Source organism: Galleria mellonella, unplaced genomic scaffold, assembly GCF_026898425.1.
Source record: "Galleria mellonella isolate WM207_F2 unplaced genomic scaffold, CSIRO_AGI_GalMel_v1 utg172, whole genome shotgun sequence".
NCBI classification, from domain to species: domain Eukaryota; kingdom Metazoa; phylum Arthropoda; class Insecta; order Lepidoptera; family Pyralidae; genus Galleria; species Galleria mellonella.
This window is the reverse complement of record NW_026442015.1, coordinates 6289255-6312858: the sequence shown is the minus strand read 5'-3', so window position 1 is coordinate 6312858 and position 23604 is coordinate 6289255. Positions and strand designations below refer to the sequence as shown.

The 23604-nt window shown below is 36.0% G+C and overlaps 1 protein-coding gene across 1 annotated transcript in view; it reads left to right on the top strand.

Moving 5' to 3' along the window:
* The window catches only part of LOC113514835 (scavenger receptor class B member 1), a 145484-nt gene that overhangs the window by 97221 nt on the left and 24659 nt on the right, over positions 1–23604 (top strand). Inside the window, exon 3 of the mRNA XM_052893164.1 lies at positions 21347–21438. Coding sequence (XP_052749124.1) covers positions 21347–21438 — 92 coding nt within the window. The remainder of the gene's footprint in view (positions 1–21346; positions 21439–23604) is intronic.

Sequence of the window (23604 nt, the reverse complement as noted above, 5' to 3'; positions counted from 1 at the left end):
ACTCAATGTTATAATATAGTGTGAAGTCCCTAACTCCCGAGGTAGTGTGGAAGTATGAATTGTTAGTAATGTAGATTAGCAACCCTATTGCTAGCAATAAACCCTATCAGGTCAGGGGATCGAATTGTTAGTAATGGGGAGGTTAGTCCTCATTGGTGTCAATATATCATATCAGGTCGACCTCCACGCGCTCCCCTGGAAACTATTGTAACCAATTTATCGTTGAATTTATCACGATGGGCTAACTGACCTGCCTACATCCTCACCAGTCATCCCTTACTGGTGCCCCGCCAGCGTATACCGATAGCGCAAGCAGGGTTATTATTTCATTATCATCCATAAAAAAAAACTTTTCAAGACAACCTTTTTATATATTTTTATAACTATACGCAAATAAAATCGAATAATTCAAGCTTGTTTATATGAAATTGACCTTCTAACGATCTGTTAAAGACACAAATGAATAGATTCAAAACATTTATTGATTCTCCACAATACCATATTAATAAATTATTTACTTAAGAATACACAGTTTATGTATTGTTTATGTAATTCAACACAAAATTGTTTGTTTTTTTTTAATTTAGTGAAACAAAAATTAAAAATAAACATTTTTGAGTATCCAATATTAACTCAACAGTGTTAGAACGCGCCGTGTTAGTTTTCGAAGCTCCAAAATTTTTATTTTTATAATTGCCACGCAGTTACATCTTTAGTAATGTTTTAAGAGAGACGCTGCTGCCCATCCCTCGACTGTAAGTTCCCTAAGTCACCTCTACCGACACTGACGGGACAGATAGGAGTGACCCATTCTATGCCGGAACCACACGGCCAATGATATTGTACAATATACTACCAAACCTAGATTGATACCTGCTGCTGATTTTCACCACCGTACAACCCGCCACAAACTAAAGTTTCATCCCAATCATCTGGACGAGTGGCGGTCTTCCACCGTGCGTTTTTCAAGGCACTTTCTTCCACGCACAACCATTCTTTGGAATCAACTTCCAGCAGCAGTATTTCCGAACCGATACGACAACATAACCTTCAAGAAAAGAGCATATTCCTTTTTAAAAGGCCGGCAGCACACCTGCAATGCCGGTGGTGTTGTGGGTGATCATGGGCGGCGGTAGTCGCTTACCATCAGTTGAACCGCATGCTCGTTTGCCCCCTGTGTAGTTAAAAAAAAAACACTTAAGTTGTTTCATTTAGAAGGAACGGCGCTTCAAAATGATTACAAATAGTTCGCGACCTAGTAACTGCAGGCTGTATTAATGTTGCAATACTCCTTTTACCGACTTAAAGGGTTCAGAGCTCAGTTGCGACGCGTTATCGGAAATAATCTTGACGCAACGCCCCCCCCCCCCATCATGACTACGTGCTCTGTTTAACATTGTATTACCACTAATAGGCAACAGTTAAGTTACGTTTACTGATGGATCTGCCAGTTAAAACAATAATCCTATTACTCACAGATACTAGAATCATAAACTTTTTTTTAAACAAGTTAGAATGGCAAACAAGCCGACAGTCCACCTGTTGAAAAATGGTAACCGTCGCTTATGGACATGAGCATGTTTCGCCCATGATACCTCCCATTCGTTGCCATTCCTGAGAATTCAGGTGTTAATTCTTTGTACCCTGTAAATTCACTGTTATATCCCACCCTTCATACTGAAACACAGCCATGCAAACACAACTGCTTCACGCTAAAAACACGAATAGGACAGAGGTGCCCAAGCAAACGACTTTTGTAGAAAGTCTCACTCTGGTAGAAAAAAAACTTGCTCTAACTCGTGGCTTCGTCCGTTAAAGATAAAAAATAAGTACTCGTATGCTTGGTGTCAATTCAGGACATACTATTGTCTAAAAAATTAAAAATTATACATCTACCTGCATTTTTTTTTGTTCAATTTGTAGGTATATATTCTATTGCTGACATGCCGTAATAATGTATAATATATTGATAAATTTTGTACGCCTTAAAAAGGTAGAATATGGTAGAACTTAGCGTATTTTATGTTATTTTATTTCAATATTACATCTGGAATCAACAACTATCTCTATGTATATATATATATATATATATATATATATATATATATATATATATATATATATATATATATATATATATATATATATATATATAATAATTAAACTATATTTACACCATACATTAAATAATTACAGATTCCCAATTTGTATACCAAATAATATTATACTTGTGTTTGAGGGTAGACACACGAAATAAATTTAATGAAGATACTTATGTCTTTATGTCCATCTATATTCAACAAGAAAGAGATTTTAGTTTATTAATTTGATTACATTATTTCATTTTTTTTAAAAGAACAAAAATTACCTTAAAAACCAAACCATATTTGTTGTATTTCCATCGAAATTATAAAATTTTAAATTAGGTATTTTAAAAAAGTATAAGTAAATGTAATATAACCATTTAAAATTGGGGGGAAAGGGATTGTTAGTAATGGGATCTAACTAACCCATAGCCAGCAATATACCCTACCAGGTCTTCGTCCAAGTGGTTCCCCTGGAAACTATTATGGTTAATTCTGGTGGAATTCATCACGATGGACTGACTGGCCCGCTTTCATCGTCACCTATCCTTCACTGGTGCCCCGCCAGCGTATACCGAAAGCGCAGGCGCGATTACCATTCCATTATAACCCATTAAAAAAATCATTTAAAATTAATACCTACGCTAAGTACTATCACGTACATACATGAATAAAGACATTTATTTAGTTTAAATAAAGGACAGCGCATTCATGTTACTTGGAAAACATTTTCCAACAAATACGGATGTTACCGCGGGCAATTTGCGGTAATTCCATTGATCCGCTATCGTCACTCTGCTAACAATGTTTATTCCACTGTATATCATGAATACATGATACCGATGAGTTGTCTATGCTACTTGTTGGGACAAATTGTCCTATAGACAATTATTTAAACACTAGCGATCCGACCCGGCTTCGAACGTGTAGACAGATTTTTCGAAAATCAATACATATAATAAAAAAAAAAAGTTTAAGCCAATTCAACTGATCGGTTATTTTATAGCATTTTATAAGCGATTCTTTAGATCGATATAACTTTTTTATTTATGAAGCGATTAAAATAAAATAAATACTAAATGTTAAGTGAAGTAAACCGCAACGTATTAGTGTAAACTGTATTCAAATCGGTTAAGCCATTTCTGAGATTAACGTATACAAACCTGCAGACACAAAGACAAGGAGACAAAAAATTTAACAATCATTGTTTTAGGTCATATTTCGTTCATTAAGTCCCCCTATAATAGTTTTTCTTATATATCTTCCATGTACAGACAGCTACCAGTTACGATTTTATTATATACTAGCGGCCCGTCCCGGCGTCGCACGGGTAGACATTTTTACATTTTAAAAAGTGGCCATTAAGGCTGCACATGCGACGGAAGCTTAAAAATGGAGTAACTTCTCCCGTTGTCCCAACATTTCCCTTCACTGCTCTGCTCCTATTGGTCGTAGCGTGATGAAAAGTATACTATAACCTGCCCAGGAGTATGAAGAAATAATTGTACCAAGTTTCGCTAAAATCCGTCAAGTAGTTTTTGTTTCTATAACGAACATACAGACAGACAGACAACAATTTTACTGATTGCATTTTTGGCATCAGTATCGATCACTAATAATCATTTCCTGATAGTTATTTTGGAAATATATTTCATGTACAGAATTGACCTCTCTACAGATTTATTATAAGTATAGATATTAAATGTTTGTGGTCATGTTGGTATCTACAGTATAGGGTTAGTCATAATGATGACCAAGTCAAAACCCAGTAATAATATCTGTTAAACAACAGCATGCAGGCAATGTAAACAAGGCCATGCAAACAGTTGTGCTTGCATGGCCGTATTTCGGTTTTGAAGGGTGAGATATAGCAATGAAATTACAGGGTACAGAGGAATAGCATGTTAATTCTCTGAAATGGCTGTGTTTCGGTTTGAAGGGTGGGATATGGCGTGAATTTACAGGGTACAGAAAATTAACACCAGAGTCCTCAGGAATGGCAACCCATGGAGGGTATCATGGGGCGAAACAGTATACTCTGTTATGTCCATGGTACTGCTCATGTCTATAGGCGACGATGACCACTTTCCATCAGATGGGCCGTCAGCTTGTTTGCCATTCTAAGTTGTATAAAATATATATATAGTATATATATAAAGCTAGTTTACAATAATACTTATGTTAATATTAACTGAACCATTTAAATTATCATTATGAATTGCGTAGCGCAACGTGAGCCGACTGCTAAGACCCCTTATGGTGACCATACACTATGGTAAAAATAAAACTGTTGTTTATAGGAGGCAGTGGACAATAATAACTTTATTATGTTGATGACAGTCTTATTTTAATGTTTAGTTTTGTTCCTAGTTACATTTCAACATATAAACAAGAATCTACAGGTGAGCAACATATAGAAATAGGGGGAAAGGGATTGTTAGTAATGGAGACTGAGAATCCCATTGCTAGCAATATACCCAACCAGGACGACCTCCACGCGGTTCTCCCTGGAAACTATCATGCTTAATTCCTGATGAATTCATCATGATGGACTAACTAGCCTGTTTTCATTCTCATCTATCACCCTTCACTGGTGCTCCGCCAGCGTATCCTGTTAGCGCAGGCGGGGTTACCATACCATTTTCACCCAAATATATATATATATATATATATATATATATATATATATATATATATATATATATATATATATATATATATATATATATATATATATATATATATATATAGTACAATATCTAATATCTATATATTGTTCCAATAATAAATATATCGTCATAGTGGTAGAATACTGACGAATCTGACAAATATTACATATATAGATCCGTCAGTATTCTACCACTATGACGATATTAGTTACTTAGTTCAGTTACATATAATATCGAAATTAAACACTGTAATCATAACAAATATAAATATCTAACCTTTATTACAGCCATCACTGTCGAGAAGAATCTAATATATACATATTGGAACGGTATCAATATATATTTATTTCATTTATTTATTAAAGGCAAACAGACAGCTATAACAATACGTAATTACACACTTAAATAATAATTTAATAGCCACTAAAGTTTACACAAATAGATAGATAGATAGATAATTTATTTACACTACTTACAGCGCACAAATTACAATAAAAACATACACATAATACACAGTAAAAGAGATAAAAGAATGAAAAATAAAAAAAGCAACAAAACAAAAAAAAAACAAAAAGCAAAATATATAAACCAACAATTTCCTTTCTTTTTTTTTTCCTTCCTGCGTGTGCCACAGTAACACAAAATGGTCACAACTCAATTTATTGCGTTGCCCTCAAAAGAGCAAAACACTGATATTCTGTTGCGGCCAAGAGTCAGTCGCGAAATTCCTTATTAAAAATAATAATAAAAAGAAATATGAATAAAATGCATTGTGTGTGTCCATTACATTCGCCTCCATTTGATATTATATTCTAAATAAATAAATAAATAACAGATACCATTAGATGAGAGGTATTTTTTTTAATCGGTGATAATGGAATGGTAACCCCACCCGCGCTGTCGGTACACACCGGCGGGGCACCAGTGAAAGATGATAGATGAGGATGAAGCGGTCAGTTAGCCCATCGTGACGAATTCAACAAGAAATGTTGGTGGTTTTCAGGGGGAACCACGTGGAGGTCAACCTAATAGGGCTAGCAATGGGGTGTCAAACTCCATTGCTAACAATCCCTTTCTCCCCTAGTCAGAGGTCACTTTCTGTCACATTCAGGCATTCAGGCAATAAATATTTCCACGTACCTACTATTATAAATTATTTGTTTAATAATTCAAAAACATATATTTTTTTAAATGTGTAATACAAGTGAAGGAAACATAAAATTAAACAATACTATTAAAAACTACAGCAACATTGTTAATAACATTGTCAATTACCATCAATTACCCATATAATCCATTCTTGCAAGATATAGTGGACAGTTTACCTGCATATGGATTAAATGCACAGCAGTTAAACCATAGACAAATCATAGGTAATAAAGTTTTTTTTATACAACTTAGAATGTCAATAATGTGTACACTGTTTCGCCCATGATACCCCCCATGCGTTGCCATTCCTGAGGACTCAGGTGTTATTCCTCCGTACCCAGTAAATTCACACCATATCCCACCCTTCAAACCGAAACACAGTCATGCAATTCTGTACATGAAATATATTTCCAAAATAACTATCAGGGGGTGATTAGTGATCGATACTGATGCCAAAAATGCAATCAGTAAAATTGTTGTCTCTCTGTCTGTATGTTCGTTATAGAAACAAAAACTACTCGACGGATTTTAACGAAACTTGGTACAATTATTCTTTATACTTCTGGGCAGGTTATAGTATACTTTTCATCACGCTACGATCAATAGGAGCAGAGCAGTGAAGGGAAATGTTTAAAATGTGCACCCGTGCGACGCCAAGACGGGTCGCTAGTAAATAATGTCTGACTACGTTAGTAGGTCGGCACCTTTATTTCCAACTTCCATTAACTCGGATAATTTCGTATTCCACGATATACCTACATACGATTTATTACTGGATAAGTAATTCAAGGATACACATTAACATGCGCTGCGCCATCTAACGGTAGGATTCGCAAACTTTGTTTTGGGTCCGACTATCGGAAAAGTACTGTAATATCTATCACACTATGTTTCTCAGGGTTGATAACCAATAACATACGCGGAGTGCCATGGGCGACACTGTATATTTTCAGATGTCTACTACTAGGTGGCCCGTCAGATTGTTTATCAATTCTAAATAGTATACATTTATTATTATTATTTATTTATTTATATTTATTTTTACTACTTCTTCTGCAAAAGAAGTAACCGTCGCCTATAGACATGAACAGTACCATGGACATAACAGAGTATACTGTTTCGCCCATAATATCCCCCATGCGTTGCCATTCCTGAGGACTCAGGTATTATTCCTCTGTACCCAGTAAATTCACGCCATATCCCACCCTTCAAACCGAAACACAGTCATGCAAACACAACTGCTTCACGGTTGAAACACGAATGGGACAGAAGTACCTAGGCAATCGACTTTTGTACAAAGTCTCCCTCTGGTAAATTAATTTCAGTTGCTTCCACACAATTATTATTTAAATGTATAAAGTTGTAATTAATATTGTTGTTTTGTAACTGAATAAAAAAATATAATAAAATAGAAAAATAAGCTTTATTACCAGTAATAATATTTAAAAAAATCAACACTAATAAGAAAAAAAAAAACAATTAATTTTGCTGCTTGCTGGAGCCGCCTCAGCTGTTGCTATATATGTACAGCTCCAGCGAGATGTACCTATATAGCGCTGATTTTCAGGCGGCGCCTTAACTCCTTTACCTTTAGCATGCATGCGGATCGCCAATACCTATTTCTCTATTTATTATTAAACATACCTCGTTAATAAATAATAAATAAATAAATAAAAATGTTTATTTGTAATCCTTAGCTTAATTTACAGCTTAAGCTCCAGGGTGGAAAGGGATTGTTAGCAATGGAGTTTGGCAGCCCAATTGCTAGCAATATACCTTATTAGGTCGTAGGTGATTCCCCCTGGAAACCATCGTGAACAATTCTTGTTGAATTCGTCACGATGGGCTAACTGACTTACTTCATCCTCATCTATCATCCTTCACTGGCGCCCCGCCGGTGTATACCGATAGCGCGGGTGGGGTTATCATTCCATTATCAACTATTAAAAAAACGCCCGCACCATAACATGGGGTACAACATTTAAATAACAATAACACAGGAGAAAATTAATAAAATTTCTAAAAATAAAACTAATCAAAGATGTGCGTGGTTGTGTGTGCGTGTGTTGTGTGTGCGTGTGCGTGTGCGTGTGCGTGTGCGTGTGCGTGTGCGTGTGCGTGTGCGTGTGCGTGTGCGTGTGCGTGTGCGTGTGCGTGTGCGTGTGCGTGTGCGTGTGCGTGTGCGTGTGCGTGTGCGTGTGCGTGTGCGTGTGTGTGTGCATGTGCGTAGTTGTGCGTGTGCGTGTGCGTGTGTGTATGTGTGTATGTGAATATTTAAATTTAACCATTAAACCTTGATCATTGATACGACATCATCATATTAAAGTGTCATTAGCCAATTATTTAAAATAATGAATACAGTTAAAATCTCTGCACTGATAACGTACCGTCCACGTGCACTTGACAAATTATGTGCTGTTCTACTATACTATAAGAATAATAAGAACTTATTTATTCTTACGGTTATACAACGGACTGACGAGTGACCGCCCACGTGGACTCATATCATATGCATACGGCGTTCCGCAAGGAGCTTCCCAATTAGTTTGTATATTTTTAAACTAATTTTTAAACCAGTAACAGCATTTTCGAACAGTTTTTTTTGTCTTTTTTTTTTTTGGTATAAATAGTTTTTTTTTTTTTAGATATAAATAGAATAGAAATACCACCAGTGGGAGACTTTGTACAAAAGTCGTTTGCTTGGCCACCTCTGTCGCATTCGCGTTTCTACCGTGAAGCAGTTGTGTTTGCATGGCTGTGTTTCGGTTTGTAAGGTGGGATATAGCGTGAATTTACAGGGTACAGAGGAATAACACCTGAGTTCTCAGGAATGGCAACGCATGGGAAGTATCATGGGCGAAACAGTATACTCTGTTATGTCCATGGTATTGCTCATGTCTATAGGCGACGGTTACCACTTTCCATCAGGTGAGCCGTCAGCTTGTTTGCCATTCAAAATTGTATAAAAAAAAAGACAAAAAAAACAACGCTCTACCCGCTGACGCTGACATTGATGCTCGTTTCCACTTTGTGTGTTGCTGGAAGAGAACTCTTTTAGAGTTAAGCTCGCCTTTGTACATTTGATTACGTCTGTCATATTTTTATGTATAATTAATGTTTATAATAAAGTATTAAATAAATAAATAAATAAATAAATAAACATATAAAAAATCAAATATTTCCTCTTTATAATATTACTATTTACAATATGAATAATTATAAACTACAGAATATATTAAATAACTATATAATACTAATAACAATTACGATATGAATAGATACACACCAATACTTAAATAATGAATAATAATAATACAGAAAATACGTAGCTATCGTGATACAATTTCAATGACTGGATAATATTGTAACAGATCCTTAGACTGAGTATTTCTAAAGTGAAAAAAAGCGTTGTCCTCCTCTCTCGTGCTTGCTGTGCCCAACAGGGTCCATAATTGAAGTTGAAATGTTATCTACTAATCACATTATGGAATTCAATAAGAAATAAATAGGGGGGAAAGGAATTGTTAGTAATGGAGACTAAAAATCACATTGCTAGCAATATACCCAACCAGGTCGACCTCCTCGTGGTTCCCCCTGGAAACTATCATGGTTAATTCCTGATGAATTCATCATGATGGGCTAACTGGCCTGTTTTCATTCTCATCGATCACCCTTTACTGGTGCTCCGCCAGCGTATCCCATTAGCGCAGGCGGGGTTACCATTCCATTTTCATCCACCAAAAAAAAAAAATAAGAAATAAATAAATAAATAAACTATAGATACATTTTTGTGGGCATGAAGTGTACGTCATTCACATTTGCTGTGAGGCGCGCACTGCCGTCCTGTGAAGTGTATCGGGTCGGACGCTCACAGTACAGTTGTCATATTGTGTACCATTGATTCGTCTAACTGTACTTTAACCTAAACCGGTAGTAAGTGGCGTTCATCTTTATAATCTCACTTGCTCTTACCCGTGACTTTGATCGCGTGACCGACATAATTTATTTATTTCTTTACTCTCTACCACTTAATGAATTTACAATTGTTTTTAAATCTATGCACCGCCATTTACTCTATCTGTTCAGCGTAACGGTTGACTGGTAGAGAATGCCATCAGGCATTAAGTCCGCCCTGTACACATTTTCTAATATGTGCAAAAATATAAATAAATAAATAAAGAATAATACAAAGATAAATATATATTACACTTATGGAGTACAAATGTCGCCACTCCATAAGTGTAATAATCCAACTGATACAAAAGGAGGCCTTATTTATTTATCTATTTATTTATAAAAGACACACCAACAATATGCTTACAATAATTAAGCAGACAATATACAATGTTATTAGTAAGTAAAAGAGAAAAACTACTATTACAAAATGCTTAAATCTAAGTTAGAACAAAAAAAATCTTACTCCTCACTACCAAGCTTAAGGCTATATGAACATATCAATTAAAGGTGTATACAGCTCTCACAGATAAGCGTCAATGTACACTAACTAACAATTATACAATTAGAAAAGACCTAACTACCAACTTATCTAAGCAATCTCTTCCAGACAACCTTTGGCTATAGGAGTGAAGAAAAAGATGGTAGCTATATGACGCAAGTGTAACTAATTAATAAAAGAAACGCTAATGTTAATACAAACTATATATACAAATAATCATACACACACATTACATCTACGTACTTATAATAATATTTACCAGAGGGAGACTTTGCACAAAAGTAATTTGCTTGGGCACCTCTGTCCCATTCGTGTTTCTACCGTGAAGCAGTTGTGTTTGCATGGCTGTGTTTCGGTTTCAAAGGTGGGATATGACAGTGAATTTACAGTGTACAGAGGAATAACACCTGAGTCCTCAGGAATGGCAACGCATGGGGGGCCATCGTGAGCGAAACAGTACACTCTGTTATGTCATGTCTATAGGCGACGGTTAGCATTTTCCATCAAGTGGGCCGTCAGCTTGTTTGCTATTAAAAATTGCATAAAAAGAAAAATAAAAAAATACTATTAACAAATAAATATAAATATTTTTATTAATTACAATAAATTCCACATGACTCTCGTACCAGGAAGAGACACAACAAAAGGAATCATACACACAAAAGGCGGAGAAATTAACAAAGAATGTGTCATGATGTATTGGCAGGGAGCCGGCGAGTACGCAAGGTGAATCGCAACAAGATTGCATGTGCAATTTATAATCGTCTATAAATTGTATATGCGTAAAATTTAAATTTATTTATACACTAACAAATTTATTGCACCAATACTGACAAAAAAAAAGTGCATAAAAATAAAACATTGATGATAAAATAGTGAAAACAATTGAAAATATAAAAAAAATGCAGTCTTATCGTTATTGCAATATTTTCTAAACTCGGATTCGTTCATTAGAATACGAAATAGCGGTCAGGTTTTTTTTTTTTTAATGATAATAGAATGGTAGCCCCGTAAGCGCTAAACGTATACGCTGGCAAGGCACCAGTGAGGGATGATAGATGAGAATGAAAAAACAGGTCAGTTAGCCCATCGTGATGAATATCGTCTGGAATTCAGCACTATGATTTCGAGAGGGAGCCACGGCGAGGTCGACCTAACAGGGAAAATTGCTAGCAATGAGATTAGTAGTCCACATTTCGAACAAACATAATTCCCATCCTTCTCGCCCCCGATTACGGTCAGGTTAAAATCCGGTCAGGTAGATCTTCATGCCCTGTATAAGGGGCCGCCTGAAAATTAGCGCTATATAGGTACATCTCGCTGGAGCTGTACATATATAGCAACAGCTGCGGCGGCTCCAGCAACCAGCAACATTAATTGTTTTTTTTTTTCTTTTTGTTGTTTTAATTTTTTATTTTCTTAATACTGGTAATAAAGGTTATCTATCTACCTATCTATCTATTATATAACATCGTGACGAATTCACCATGTAAAATTTTATTGAATCCTTCGAAAAACTCAAAAGAAACCATCTTTCAGTGTTTGTTCATTTGAAATTCGCTTAAAAATGTTATCATTAAAAATTTTATACATACTAAGACATACGCGGACAATCGACTAGTTTCAACAAGAGATAAACTTATCCTTGAAAAGTACTGTGTAAAGTTTTCGAAGAGATAACAAAAACAAATGTTTGACCTGTTCCGTTCTCTGCGATCGTTTCCGTTGACGGCAGCATCCGGCAGCATCAGTCGTTTTTTGTAAACACAAACCGTTTATTGCGGTGTGAACTGTATCTTTATGTTTATTACAAAACTCTAGATTTAAATGTGAACAATTATTATTATTATTTCAGCCGTTAATTGCCCACTGCTGGACATAAGCCTTCCTATGGGGAGTTTTGCCAGTAATTGCCACGCTTGGCTCGGTGGATTAGTAACCGCAATTAGGCTTTTGAGATGTTTTAAGAGGGACGCTGCTGACCATGCCTCGCCCTTTTTTTTATACAACTTAGAATAGCAAACAAGCTGACGACCCACTGATGGAAAGTTGTAACCGTCGCCTATAGACATGAGCAGTACCATGGACATAACAGTGTATACTGTTTCGCCCATGATACCCCCCATGCGTTGCCATTCCTGAGGACTCAGGTGTTATTCCTCTGTACCCAGTAAATTCGGCCTTTCAAACCGAAACACAGCCATGCAAACACAATTGCTTCACGGTTGAAACACGAATGAGACAGAGGTACCCAAGCAATCGACTTTTGTACAAAGTCTCCCGTAATCGCCTCTTACGACACCCACGGGAAAGGTAGGGGCGGTCCATTCTATGCCGGGGCACACACGGCGAGAAATGAGAACAATTTAATAATAGCTTTTATTTAACAATATTACTTACAATATAGTTACAATAATTTAATTAATTTTTTGTCACCGGTACGTAAAGATTATACTGCTGTCCAGCTTAAACCTCCCCTAGAGTTCGCCAATGAATGCGATCCTGCGCTTGTCTTTTCCAAGTGTGTCCCGCTATTTTTTTGATATCATCTTCCCGTTAATGATGCTGTCTCCATTTTTATCTCTTTTATTGTCTCGGGCACCACTCTGTAACGTCCTCAGACCATTTTTCCTTATTTTTCCTTTGTCCTCGTCGTCTCAATACAACAGCCCAACAATTCTAATCATATGTCCCGCCCACCTCCATTTTAGTTTCTTAATACAGTAAGTAGCATTCGAGAATCCAGTTCTCTTCCTAAAAGTATCCAGTTTTATTTACCATGGAGAGTACTCTGAGGAATTGTTCGGATTGACACCTGCTGCCGATTTTCACCACCGTACAACCCGCCATAAACTAAAATTTCATCCCAACCATCTGGACGAGTGGCGGTCCTCCACCGTGCGTTTTACAAGGCACTTTCTTCCACGCACAACCACTCTTTGGAATCAACTTCCAGCAGCAGTATTTCCGAACCGATACGACAACGTAACCTTCAAGAAAAGAGCATATTCCTTTTTAAAAGGCCGGCAGCACACCTGCAATGACGTTGGTGTTGTGGGTGATCATGGGCGGCGGTAGACACTTACCATCAAGCGGGCCGCATGATAGTTTGCCCCTTTTGTTGTAAAAAAATCTTTTAATTTAACGTTAAGTTAAATGGGAACAATAAATAGATATAAATAAGCAAAATAAATAGCCACGGTTATATCGTTCAGTACCATCTATCAACAATATACCACCTCCCATCCCATTAATATTCCACTATATTCGCCTTCAAAATTAATTTACAAAAAAATCTTAATTGAAAAGCAAACGTTAGATATTCCATCGGATTACCTTTCCATTCCATTTATCAGCGAATGAACTGTCGTATTGTCGTTTATTGCATAGCTATCACAACAGAATATCAGTGTTTTGCTCTTTTAAGAGCAAAACAATAAAAAGTTGTGGCCATTTTGTGTTACTGTTGGCACTCGCACGAAGGGAAGAAGTATATATACTACTATATATAAAGAAGTAACATATATATATAGATTCACAACGAAAACTTCCTTTCGTGCGAGTGTGTGGCCAAAAAGGAATAAGGTAACAATAAAATAATATAAACAACAATAGCTATACAATAAACAATAATACGACAGTTCATTCGCTGAGAAATGGAATGGAAAGGTAACTCGATGGAAAATATAGAACCCACTACCCGTTCTCGTTGTGAATCTGCCGCTAACATTCCTTTGGGTGCGCCAACATAGCGTTACATTACTTAATCACGCTTAATTACAAGGAAAACTGCTTCGAAATCACTATTCTAGTATGGGGCCATAATTTGTAAAGTGTAAGCGGAAACTTCTTAAAAAATATACAGTAGATAGATAGATAGATACTCTTTATTGTTTCCTCCAAAAAATTACAATAGTAAACTTATTATAAATATAAACAATTACAAGAAATAATCACAATGAGAAAACAATGGGTGGCCTTATCGCTAATTTGATCGGAGGCACGATGAAACCCTACTATTTCCAAAATATATAGATTTGATACATGTAATAATGTAAATATATATCCCTACTTATTATATATACTTATATACTTATATATATACATATATACACATGCATACAAACACCTGCACAAATACATAAAAATATATAAATACTGCTCACATGTATACGATTAATAAAATGATTTTCATCCAACTTCAAAAAGAGGGCGGTTGTTAATTTGGTTGTATATTTTTTGTGTTTATTAAATTAAACTACTAAAGCGATTTTAATAAAATGATAAAAAAATTATGGGAGCACCATAGAAATTTTATCAAAATCGATTCGTAGTTTAGTTTTTCAATCAACATAACTAATTTTGTCACATTTGAAATCACTTGTTTTCGATCGACTTCGAAAAAAAGTAGAATATCTGCATATTAGGTTTTTTTTACGTACATTACCTTGTAACTACGTCATTTCTAAACCGATTTGGAAATTTCTTCTTTTTATCAAAAAGGATATACTTACGAATTGGTTCCATGAAAATTTTATCAAAACGATTCAAATAGTTTGTTTTAAAAATCACAATGAATGGGTTTATCACAACTGCAGTCTATTTTTTGTGACATATCTTATCTGTATTAATATCTATTTCTCAAACATGCTTGCAAATGAGCATTATTTTGACAATCCTCTTCAAGATAAATCAAAATTGCCGTACTGGCCAGATACATGCGGGCAGCGGCCGGCAAAAGTTGTATGAAAATCCATATCTATCGTGTTTTGCGGCCAGATAAATTACTATGTAAACTCATATCTGTCCTGTAATTTAAAAATAGAATGACCTTTTACTTCGAAACATGGCTACCAAGGAGGTAACTAATAAAAGGTTTTATTTAAATTTCGAACTGGATTGTAAATAGAAGCTGTCTGTTGAAAAAAAAAAACAAAGGAACATTATGGCGACTGAAAAATTATTATTGTTCGTTATTCGTCATTGAACTTAAAAAGTAAAATTGTATTCATGGACTATATCGCTCCTGTGTTTGCTCAGGATGGTGACGTCACGTGCCGTGTTACAATAAAAAAAATGTCAAAATTAATCCAATATCTAATAATAAATCTATTAACATATTTATCAACCTTAATTTTCGACAAAGGTACATCTATCTACATAAATAAAGTGATATTTATACGTAAACAGCAAATTCCAGTACCTTTTTGAAACTCACTATCGTAACCTTCGTTCCAGTAATACTCTACAACTATCCCCTCTCACCGTACTGGTTACGCTTCAAACTCTTTTCTCCTACATTCTTCACGACTCTGGAACGCGCTTCCTGATACCATTAAGAGACTAAACCGTCTTTAAAAAGAAAACGTTCACGCACACTTTTTATTTTTATCCGAGCAGTAAGTACTTTATATTATTCTCAATTTCATGTATAATATAGTATAAGTTATATATGTGTATGTATATTTGTTATTTATATATATTTATTCGTTTATATATGTAATTTTAGTATGTATGTATATCAATAATTAGTAGTACCGCATTCGAGTATGTAGTACACTTCTCTATGGTTGACTGGGAGGGAATACTTTTAGCATTAAATCTGTCATGCACACATATATGTACTAATGAATAAATAAATAAATAAATTAATATTTATTAATTAATCAAATTTAAGTTTAAAATGTTATGCACATAAAAATGAGAATGTAAAAAGAAACCAAACAGACCACCTGTACTAGTCCGCTGTGTCCGTGGCCTACCGCAATAATTTGAATAAAAAAACAAACTGCGCCTGCTAATAATAATTACTATTCGTAGATTATTGCACATATATATTTATTATTATTTATAGTATTGCAAAAGAATTTAAACAAGGATGCGAGGTCAAATAACATTTTTTTTTTCTCATACGAGTATCACCGCTTTATACACTCACGCCTTTTTCCTTTGAGGGTCAATGATTTTTAAATATGTACGTTATATATGTAACGAACGCAGTGATATATGTATTAAATTATTTATTTTATACATTGCGACACTATTTAAAAACTAGCTATCCGGCCCGGCTACGCATGGGTGGATAAAATTTTCGAAAATATGTTTACGGCTTTATACGTTGATAACGTAGCTTTCTATAGGTGAGGGAATGTCTAAAATCTCTTGAGTAGTTTTTGAATTTATATATTACAAACAAACAAATCTTCTCCTTTATAACATTAATATTGACTAACTGCCCGACCTAACTTCGCATGAGTACACATTCCCCGTACGATTTTTCAAAAATTTGGTTTTGTACAAACCTTGTCTTGACAAATAAAAATAAATTAGTAGTTGCAGTCGTTTTAAATAATAAATTATTAAATAAATAAATTAATAAGTATATATATATATATAAGATTTGATAAAATATAGGATTCAATTAAAATCAGTATACTTAGATTTTTGATAAAAAAATACACAGCAGTCTTCATTTAAAAAATAATTGCCAAGTTTTAATAATGATATTGTACCAACTTTATATTACTTTATTAATGAACTGCGACCCTAAGTCTTCTACGTCTCAACTTTTTTGATAAACTGTTTTGAAAGTTAAAAAGAAATTAATACGTTTTTTGTAGTTATTGATATTTTCTTCAATATTGTATAACATATTTTTGTTCTATCACCAATAGTTTCCGCAGTGCACGCGACGAAAGATATTTTATAGCATTTTTTACACCTTGAGTTACGTTACTAAAGTTTTAGTAAGGACCCCTAATCTTTTCTAGCAATAAATATAGCCTATGTTACTCAGGGTGAATGTAGCTTTCTAATGGTGAAAGAATTCTTGAAATCGGCAAAGTAGTTTTTGAGTTTTTTCATTACAAACATACATACACATAAAAACACAAATCTTTCCTCTTTATAATGTTAGTGTAGATATATGTACCTATTTTTACATTGTAAACTAATACGTATATAAACAAAAATTATAAATAATTATTCTAGCGAGAATAACACCATATTAATGGCCGTAATTCAATTGTAATTATAATACCAAGAATAAATGTAGGAATTATAAAAAGAGCATAGGTTACACTGTTGTTATACGTCTTAATCATTGTTTTTAATGCGTGTGCGCATACATGGAATGGAGCGCGCTGGGAAATACAATTAACAACGCCACCTATGTAGTTCTTAAGATGTATGTTCGTCATATTTACACGATTGTCCAAAAAAAGAAGGTAACGCTTCCAGCTTTTATGTATGTGAGTTTCTTTCCGTTATAACTTTTAAATACCTGAACAGATTTGGATGTATTATATATCGTTGAAATCCTCAGATCATTCCGAGTGATTTCGGCTATATAATTTTTGAAAATATTTCGTTTATATATTTAGAAAAACCTTTTTTTTTGTGTTATTACAATGTTACACTTACAAACTTTTTTAATTAGTCACTTTTTTTTATTTTACTGTAAATTTAAATAATAATAATTAATTCAAAAAACAATTTCAGTTGAAAAGAACGGGCAAGAAAATCAGCTATTGTTTTTTTTTTTAAACAAAAGTTTATTTTTTAATTATAAAACAGTTATCTTTAATTATATAAGTATATTTACGTAACAAAAGAACCGACAACTGATATGTTAGAAAGGTTCTTGAGCAGCGACCCCATACGGGCAACGGGCGTGTCCCTCTGACGCGACGCACGCTCTCCCACGAGATCTCCTGCGCACAGCAGGACCCATGCAGGGCGAGGATTAGCCGGCCCCGCGAAATTCGACGACTTATTATTATTATTTCCTACTTTTTATTCTCTCAACCGATAAGCAATGAAGCTTGGTCCACTGGACCGAAATTTATTGACGCGATGACGGTAAACCCCCAGTTGACGTCCAGGCAAAGAGCGTAGTGTTCGAGGCCCTCACCTGCATCTCCGTAAGAGGTCGCAGAAAACCCCGCAGTAAGAAGCACATTCTGTACCAATATTCCTTTTTTTGTGTGCAATAAAGAAAGAAACCAGAGGGAGACTTTGTACAAAAGTCGTTTGCTTGGGTACCTCTGTCCTATTCGTGTTTCAACTGTAAAGCAGTTGTGTTCGTATGGCTGTGTTTCGGTTTGAAGGGTGGGGTATGGCGTGAATTTACAGGCTACAGAGGAATAACACCTGAGTCCTCAGGAATGGCAACGCATGGGGGGTATCATGGGCGAAACAGTATACTCTGTTATATCCATGATACTGCTCATGTCTATAGGCGACGGTTACCACTTTGCATCAGGTGGGCCGTCAGCTTGTTTGCCATTCTAAGTTATATAAAAAAAAAGAAATAATTTAATCAAAGAAGCGTAAGAATAAAGATTTTATTATTACTATCGACACGTCAATCAAAGATCGACTGATCCTCAAACGAAGTAGTCGCTGTTTCGCGATGACTTCTGAATGACTTCACGTGTTGCGGTCACTGTTTTTAAGACTAATCGTTATTTCTACTTATAAAAAGGGGCGGGGGGAGAGGGGGGGCACGTGTTGTTGTGGTTCTCGAGCAGTGTAGTGACACGGAGAAATCCCACAACTTAATGGTCCAAGCCACAAGAGTGACGGACGGGTTACTAAGAATGGTTCTTACAACTATAGTGCCTAGTGTGCGTTGTACGAAGATTTAAAAAAAATAGAAATGAATCGCATATCCGGCAACTATGCGGCGTCCGGTCTATCCGGATTATTAACCGGCTTAATTTATTAACCGGCCAGATTCCGGATATTAAATATCTTTTTTTTTTTATACAACTTAGAATGGCAAACAAGCAGACGGGCCACCTGATGGAAAGTGGTAACCGTCGCCTATAGACATGAGCAGTGCCATGGACATAACAGAGTATACTGTTTCGCCCATGTTACCCCCCATGCGTTGCCATTACTGAGGACTCAGGCGTTATTCCTCTGTACCCTGTAAATTCACACCATATCCCACCCTTCAAACCGAAAAACAGCCATGAAAACACAACTGATTCGCGGTTGAAACACGAATGGGACAGAGGTACTCAAACAATCGACTTTTGTACAAAGTCTCCCTCTGGTATATATATAATATACATAAGTAAATCCGATACGAGTACGTACATACAACAGTGGAAACGGACGTGGGTTTTGTCGAAGGAAACTGTATATTATTATTGTATTACAACTCACTCAATACCAGAATTTAATCTGTGGTATAAACATTTTCAATTTAATCAGATCTCTAATATCATCATCTTCCTACCCTTATCCCAATCATTTGGGGTCGGCGTAATATGATTTTATCCATATTACAAAAAGACTTGGTTTTTTAGTTTTACGACCGGCCACCTGTCTGACGTCAACCCTCTTTGGGAATCAGATCTCTAATATCAATCCACAATAATACAAGCTCTGCTTAGCTTTGGACTAGGTGACGCTGTCTAATATAACTGCTTCAGGGGGGAAAGGGATTGTTAGTAATGGGGTGGTTAGTCCCTATCGCTATCAATATACATTATCAGGTCGACCTCCACGCGGTTCCCCCTGGAAACTATCGTGACTAATTTATCGTTGAGTTCGTCACGATGAGCTAACTGACCTTTTCATCCTCACCAATCATCCCTCACTGGTGCCCCGCCAGTGTACACCGATAACGCAGGCGGGGTTACCATTCCATTATCATCCATCAAAAAAAAAATATAACTGCTTCACAGTAGAAACACGAATGGGACAGAGGTGTCCAATCAAACGATCTTTGTACAGTCTCCCTCTGGTAAATAAATAATAATAACTTTTTTTTTGTTTTAATACAGCTTATTACGTTAGAATTATTTAATTTAAAAAACAGAATCTCTACGAAAGTAAGGATATGACATTAGTAAATAATATAAACAATTCAACAAAATAGAAATAAATGGTTTCATGCCAGTGTGATTTACTGTAGCGAGTACAATTACCAGAGGGAGACTTTGTACAAAAGTCGATTGCTTGGGTACCTCTGTCCCATTCGTGTTTCAACCGTGAAGCAGTTGTGTTTGCATGGCTGTGTTTCGGTTTGAAGGGTGGTTTACAGGGTACAGAGGAATAACACCTGAGTCCTCAGGGATGGCAACGCATGGGGGGTATCATGGGCGTAACAGTATACTCTGTTATGTCCATGGTACTACTCATGTCTATAGGCGACGGTTACCACTTTCCATCAGGTGGGCCGTCAGCTTGTTTGCCATTCTAAGTTATATAGAAAAAAAAACAATTTTAATCGCTGCCGCTTATGACTCACACCATACTTATAACGCAGCAAGGCCGAGAAATCGTTATCACTGGTTAATTACGGTTTTGCAGTTCGTCTAACTGCAAGAAATGATCTGCAGTCACGATTTACCGCGTGTCAAGGGGTTTGTTATCTGTGGCATAGATTATTAACCATAGACAAGGGCAATCGTCGACTAATGAATGGCAATTATGTTATCTATCAGCTGTTCACGATCGTAAATTCTCTTAATATTTTAATTGGAAAGCTTTGATGTTTGATGTAGAATGAAGCGATACAATATACAAGATATGCACAAATATAAATAAATATTTAAAAAAAGTTTAGTTCCTAAACAGGTACGACCGAGAACCTAACTTAGATCTCAGTTACACAAGATGACATGTCTACTGTCCACTATAAATGTATGAAATAAAGATGCTGACTGTAAATGATAGACGTGAGATAAATTGCATCATGCAGGTATAATCATATTTCTAACTTGATTATATGATACGATTTCAATAAGACCAGTTTAAAATAACATTACTGACTCAGAATCAATTACATGGCTAAGAAACTATTAATTTTTCGAATTTAATAATAAAAAAAAAAAACAAAAAATAAGAAATCGATTGCCATTACAACAATATTAACTATATTTAACTACCACTAGCGCCATCTATTGTCGAGTAGTAATATCAGGTGCAATAATCGATATAACTTTCTTAATATCGATTTTCTTTTGTTTCAGGACGCCTGGCTGTAATTATGTTCAGCATTTTCACTGTGGTGATAGGCATTATTTTATCGTTCGTACCATGGTTGGACTACATTATATTTAGGGTAAGTTAACGTTTAATATTTTTTAATTGACAATTAATATCATTTAATCTTAGATTATAATAGATAGAGCATCGAGTCTTAAAAACGAGTTAAAGCGGATGATGTTAAGAGAAAATGATATTTGTAGAATGTATAATGTAAACGTTTATTAATACAGTAATAATAGTAATATAATAGTAAAGAAGGAGAACAATAGAAAATATAAAAAAAGGTATAATATTAAGACGATATGTGTGCCGTGGCGCCAACAACAACATTCCTTTTATATACGCATGCGCGGCCTGCGCGCGCAACCCGTAGTCGCCGAGCGCCTGCGCGTCCTGCGCGCGCATAGGTACATCAAACAAGCTGCGTGCGCGACCGACCGTATTACATATATATATAAAATATTTACGCTTGTCTGCGTGTTTTTACAAAATAAATAAAATATATAATTTTATAAGTATGCTACATCACCCCCCTCCAGAGACCGTCTCACGGGCGATAATATTTAGGGAAGTGAACAGTACGACCTGATCTCGTCTTGCGGATATCATTTCTTCCAGTTTTGTTAGGCGTAGTGTGTTGTGGCGAATTTGTGGAAGAAGTGTTTGTATTGTGTGTTGTGTTATGATTGTTTTGTGTGTGATTGCTTGATGATGGATTACTAGATGTGTGTGTATCTGGTGTGGTTGTACTCGTGTATGTGTTGCTGTTCAGTAGCAGCTGTAGTTCTGGATCGGATCGTTGTGCTTTCGCTAACAGCTCTAAGTCCACTGGTTGAACTATTTCTTCTATTCGTGAAAGGGTATCAGCTACTACGTTATTCTTACCTGAGATGTGCCTGATATCTGTTGAAAACTGCGAAATGAAGTCTAAGTGTCTGAACTGTCTTGGAGAGCAATTTTCCTTTCTTGAGTGAAAAGCGAAACACAAGGGTTTATGGTCTGTATAAATAATAAAGTTTCGTGCTTCTACCATATGCCTGAAATATTTGATTGTTTCGTATATCGCCAACAACTCCCGATCATATGGAGAATATTTTCGTTGGGTTGAATTTAATTTTTTAGAAAAGAATGCCAGAGGTTGCCATCCTTCATTTTCTTTGTACTGCTGTAGCACTGCACCTATTGCTGTGTCAGAAGCGTCTGTAACGATTGCTAACTTAGCCTGGCAGTCTGGGTGTGCTAACAGAGCTGCTTCACAGAGTCCCTTCTTACAGGCCGTGAATGCTTCGAGTTCCTTTGGAGAGAATGTGACAGGATGAGAGCCTTTTACCGAGCCTACTAATAAGGAATTTAAGGGGTCTTGGTGTTGGGCAGCATCAGGAACGAATCTCCTATAAAAATTAAGCATACCCAAGAATCTCCTTAGTTCCCGTATTGTTTTTGGCACCGGAAAGTTCTGTATAGCTTCGACCTTGGAGGAAAGCGGCTTAGTACCATCAGCAGATATGAGGTATCCTAAAAACTTTACCTCGGTAGCACCAAACACGCATTTCGAGGTGTTAATTACCATACCGTATTCGCGTAGTCTAGTAAACAGCTGTCTTAGATGGTGCTTGTGCTCCTCTTCATCTTTCGAGAAGACTAGGAAGTCGTCCAAATAAGCGAATGTAAAATCAAGGCCTCTCAGCATCTCGTCCACAAAACGTTGAAACGTCTGTCCGGCATTACGAAGTCCGAACGTCATGAACGGAAATTCATAAAGACCGAACGGCGTCGTGATCGCGGTTTTCTTGATATCCCCGGCGCTTACAGGGATCTGATGGTAAGCTTTCACCAAATCAATGGTAGAGAACACTTTGCAGCCTGAGAGATTATGGGCAAAGTCCTGGATATGACGTATAGGATATTTGTCAGGTATTGTTCGTGCGTTTAACATTCTATAGTCGCCACATGGACGCCACCCATTATCTTTTTTAGGTACAAGATGGAGTGGTGAGGACCAGGACGACTCGGAAGGTGTACATATACCATTCATAAGCATTTCAGCAAATTCCTGTTTAGCTATTTTTAATTTGTCAGGAGCTAACCTGCGTGGTGTTGATGTAACTGGCGGGCCAGGAGTTGTACGTATGTGGTGTACAGTGTTGTGAGTGGGGATGCGGTGTGTACCATGTGGACGAGTAATGTCAGTATATTCCCTAAGTATACTGTGATAGATAGACTCACCCATGATACTTTT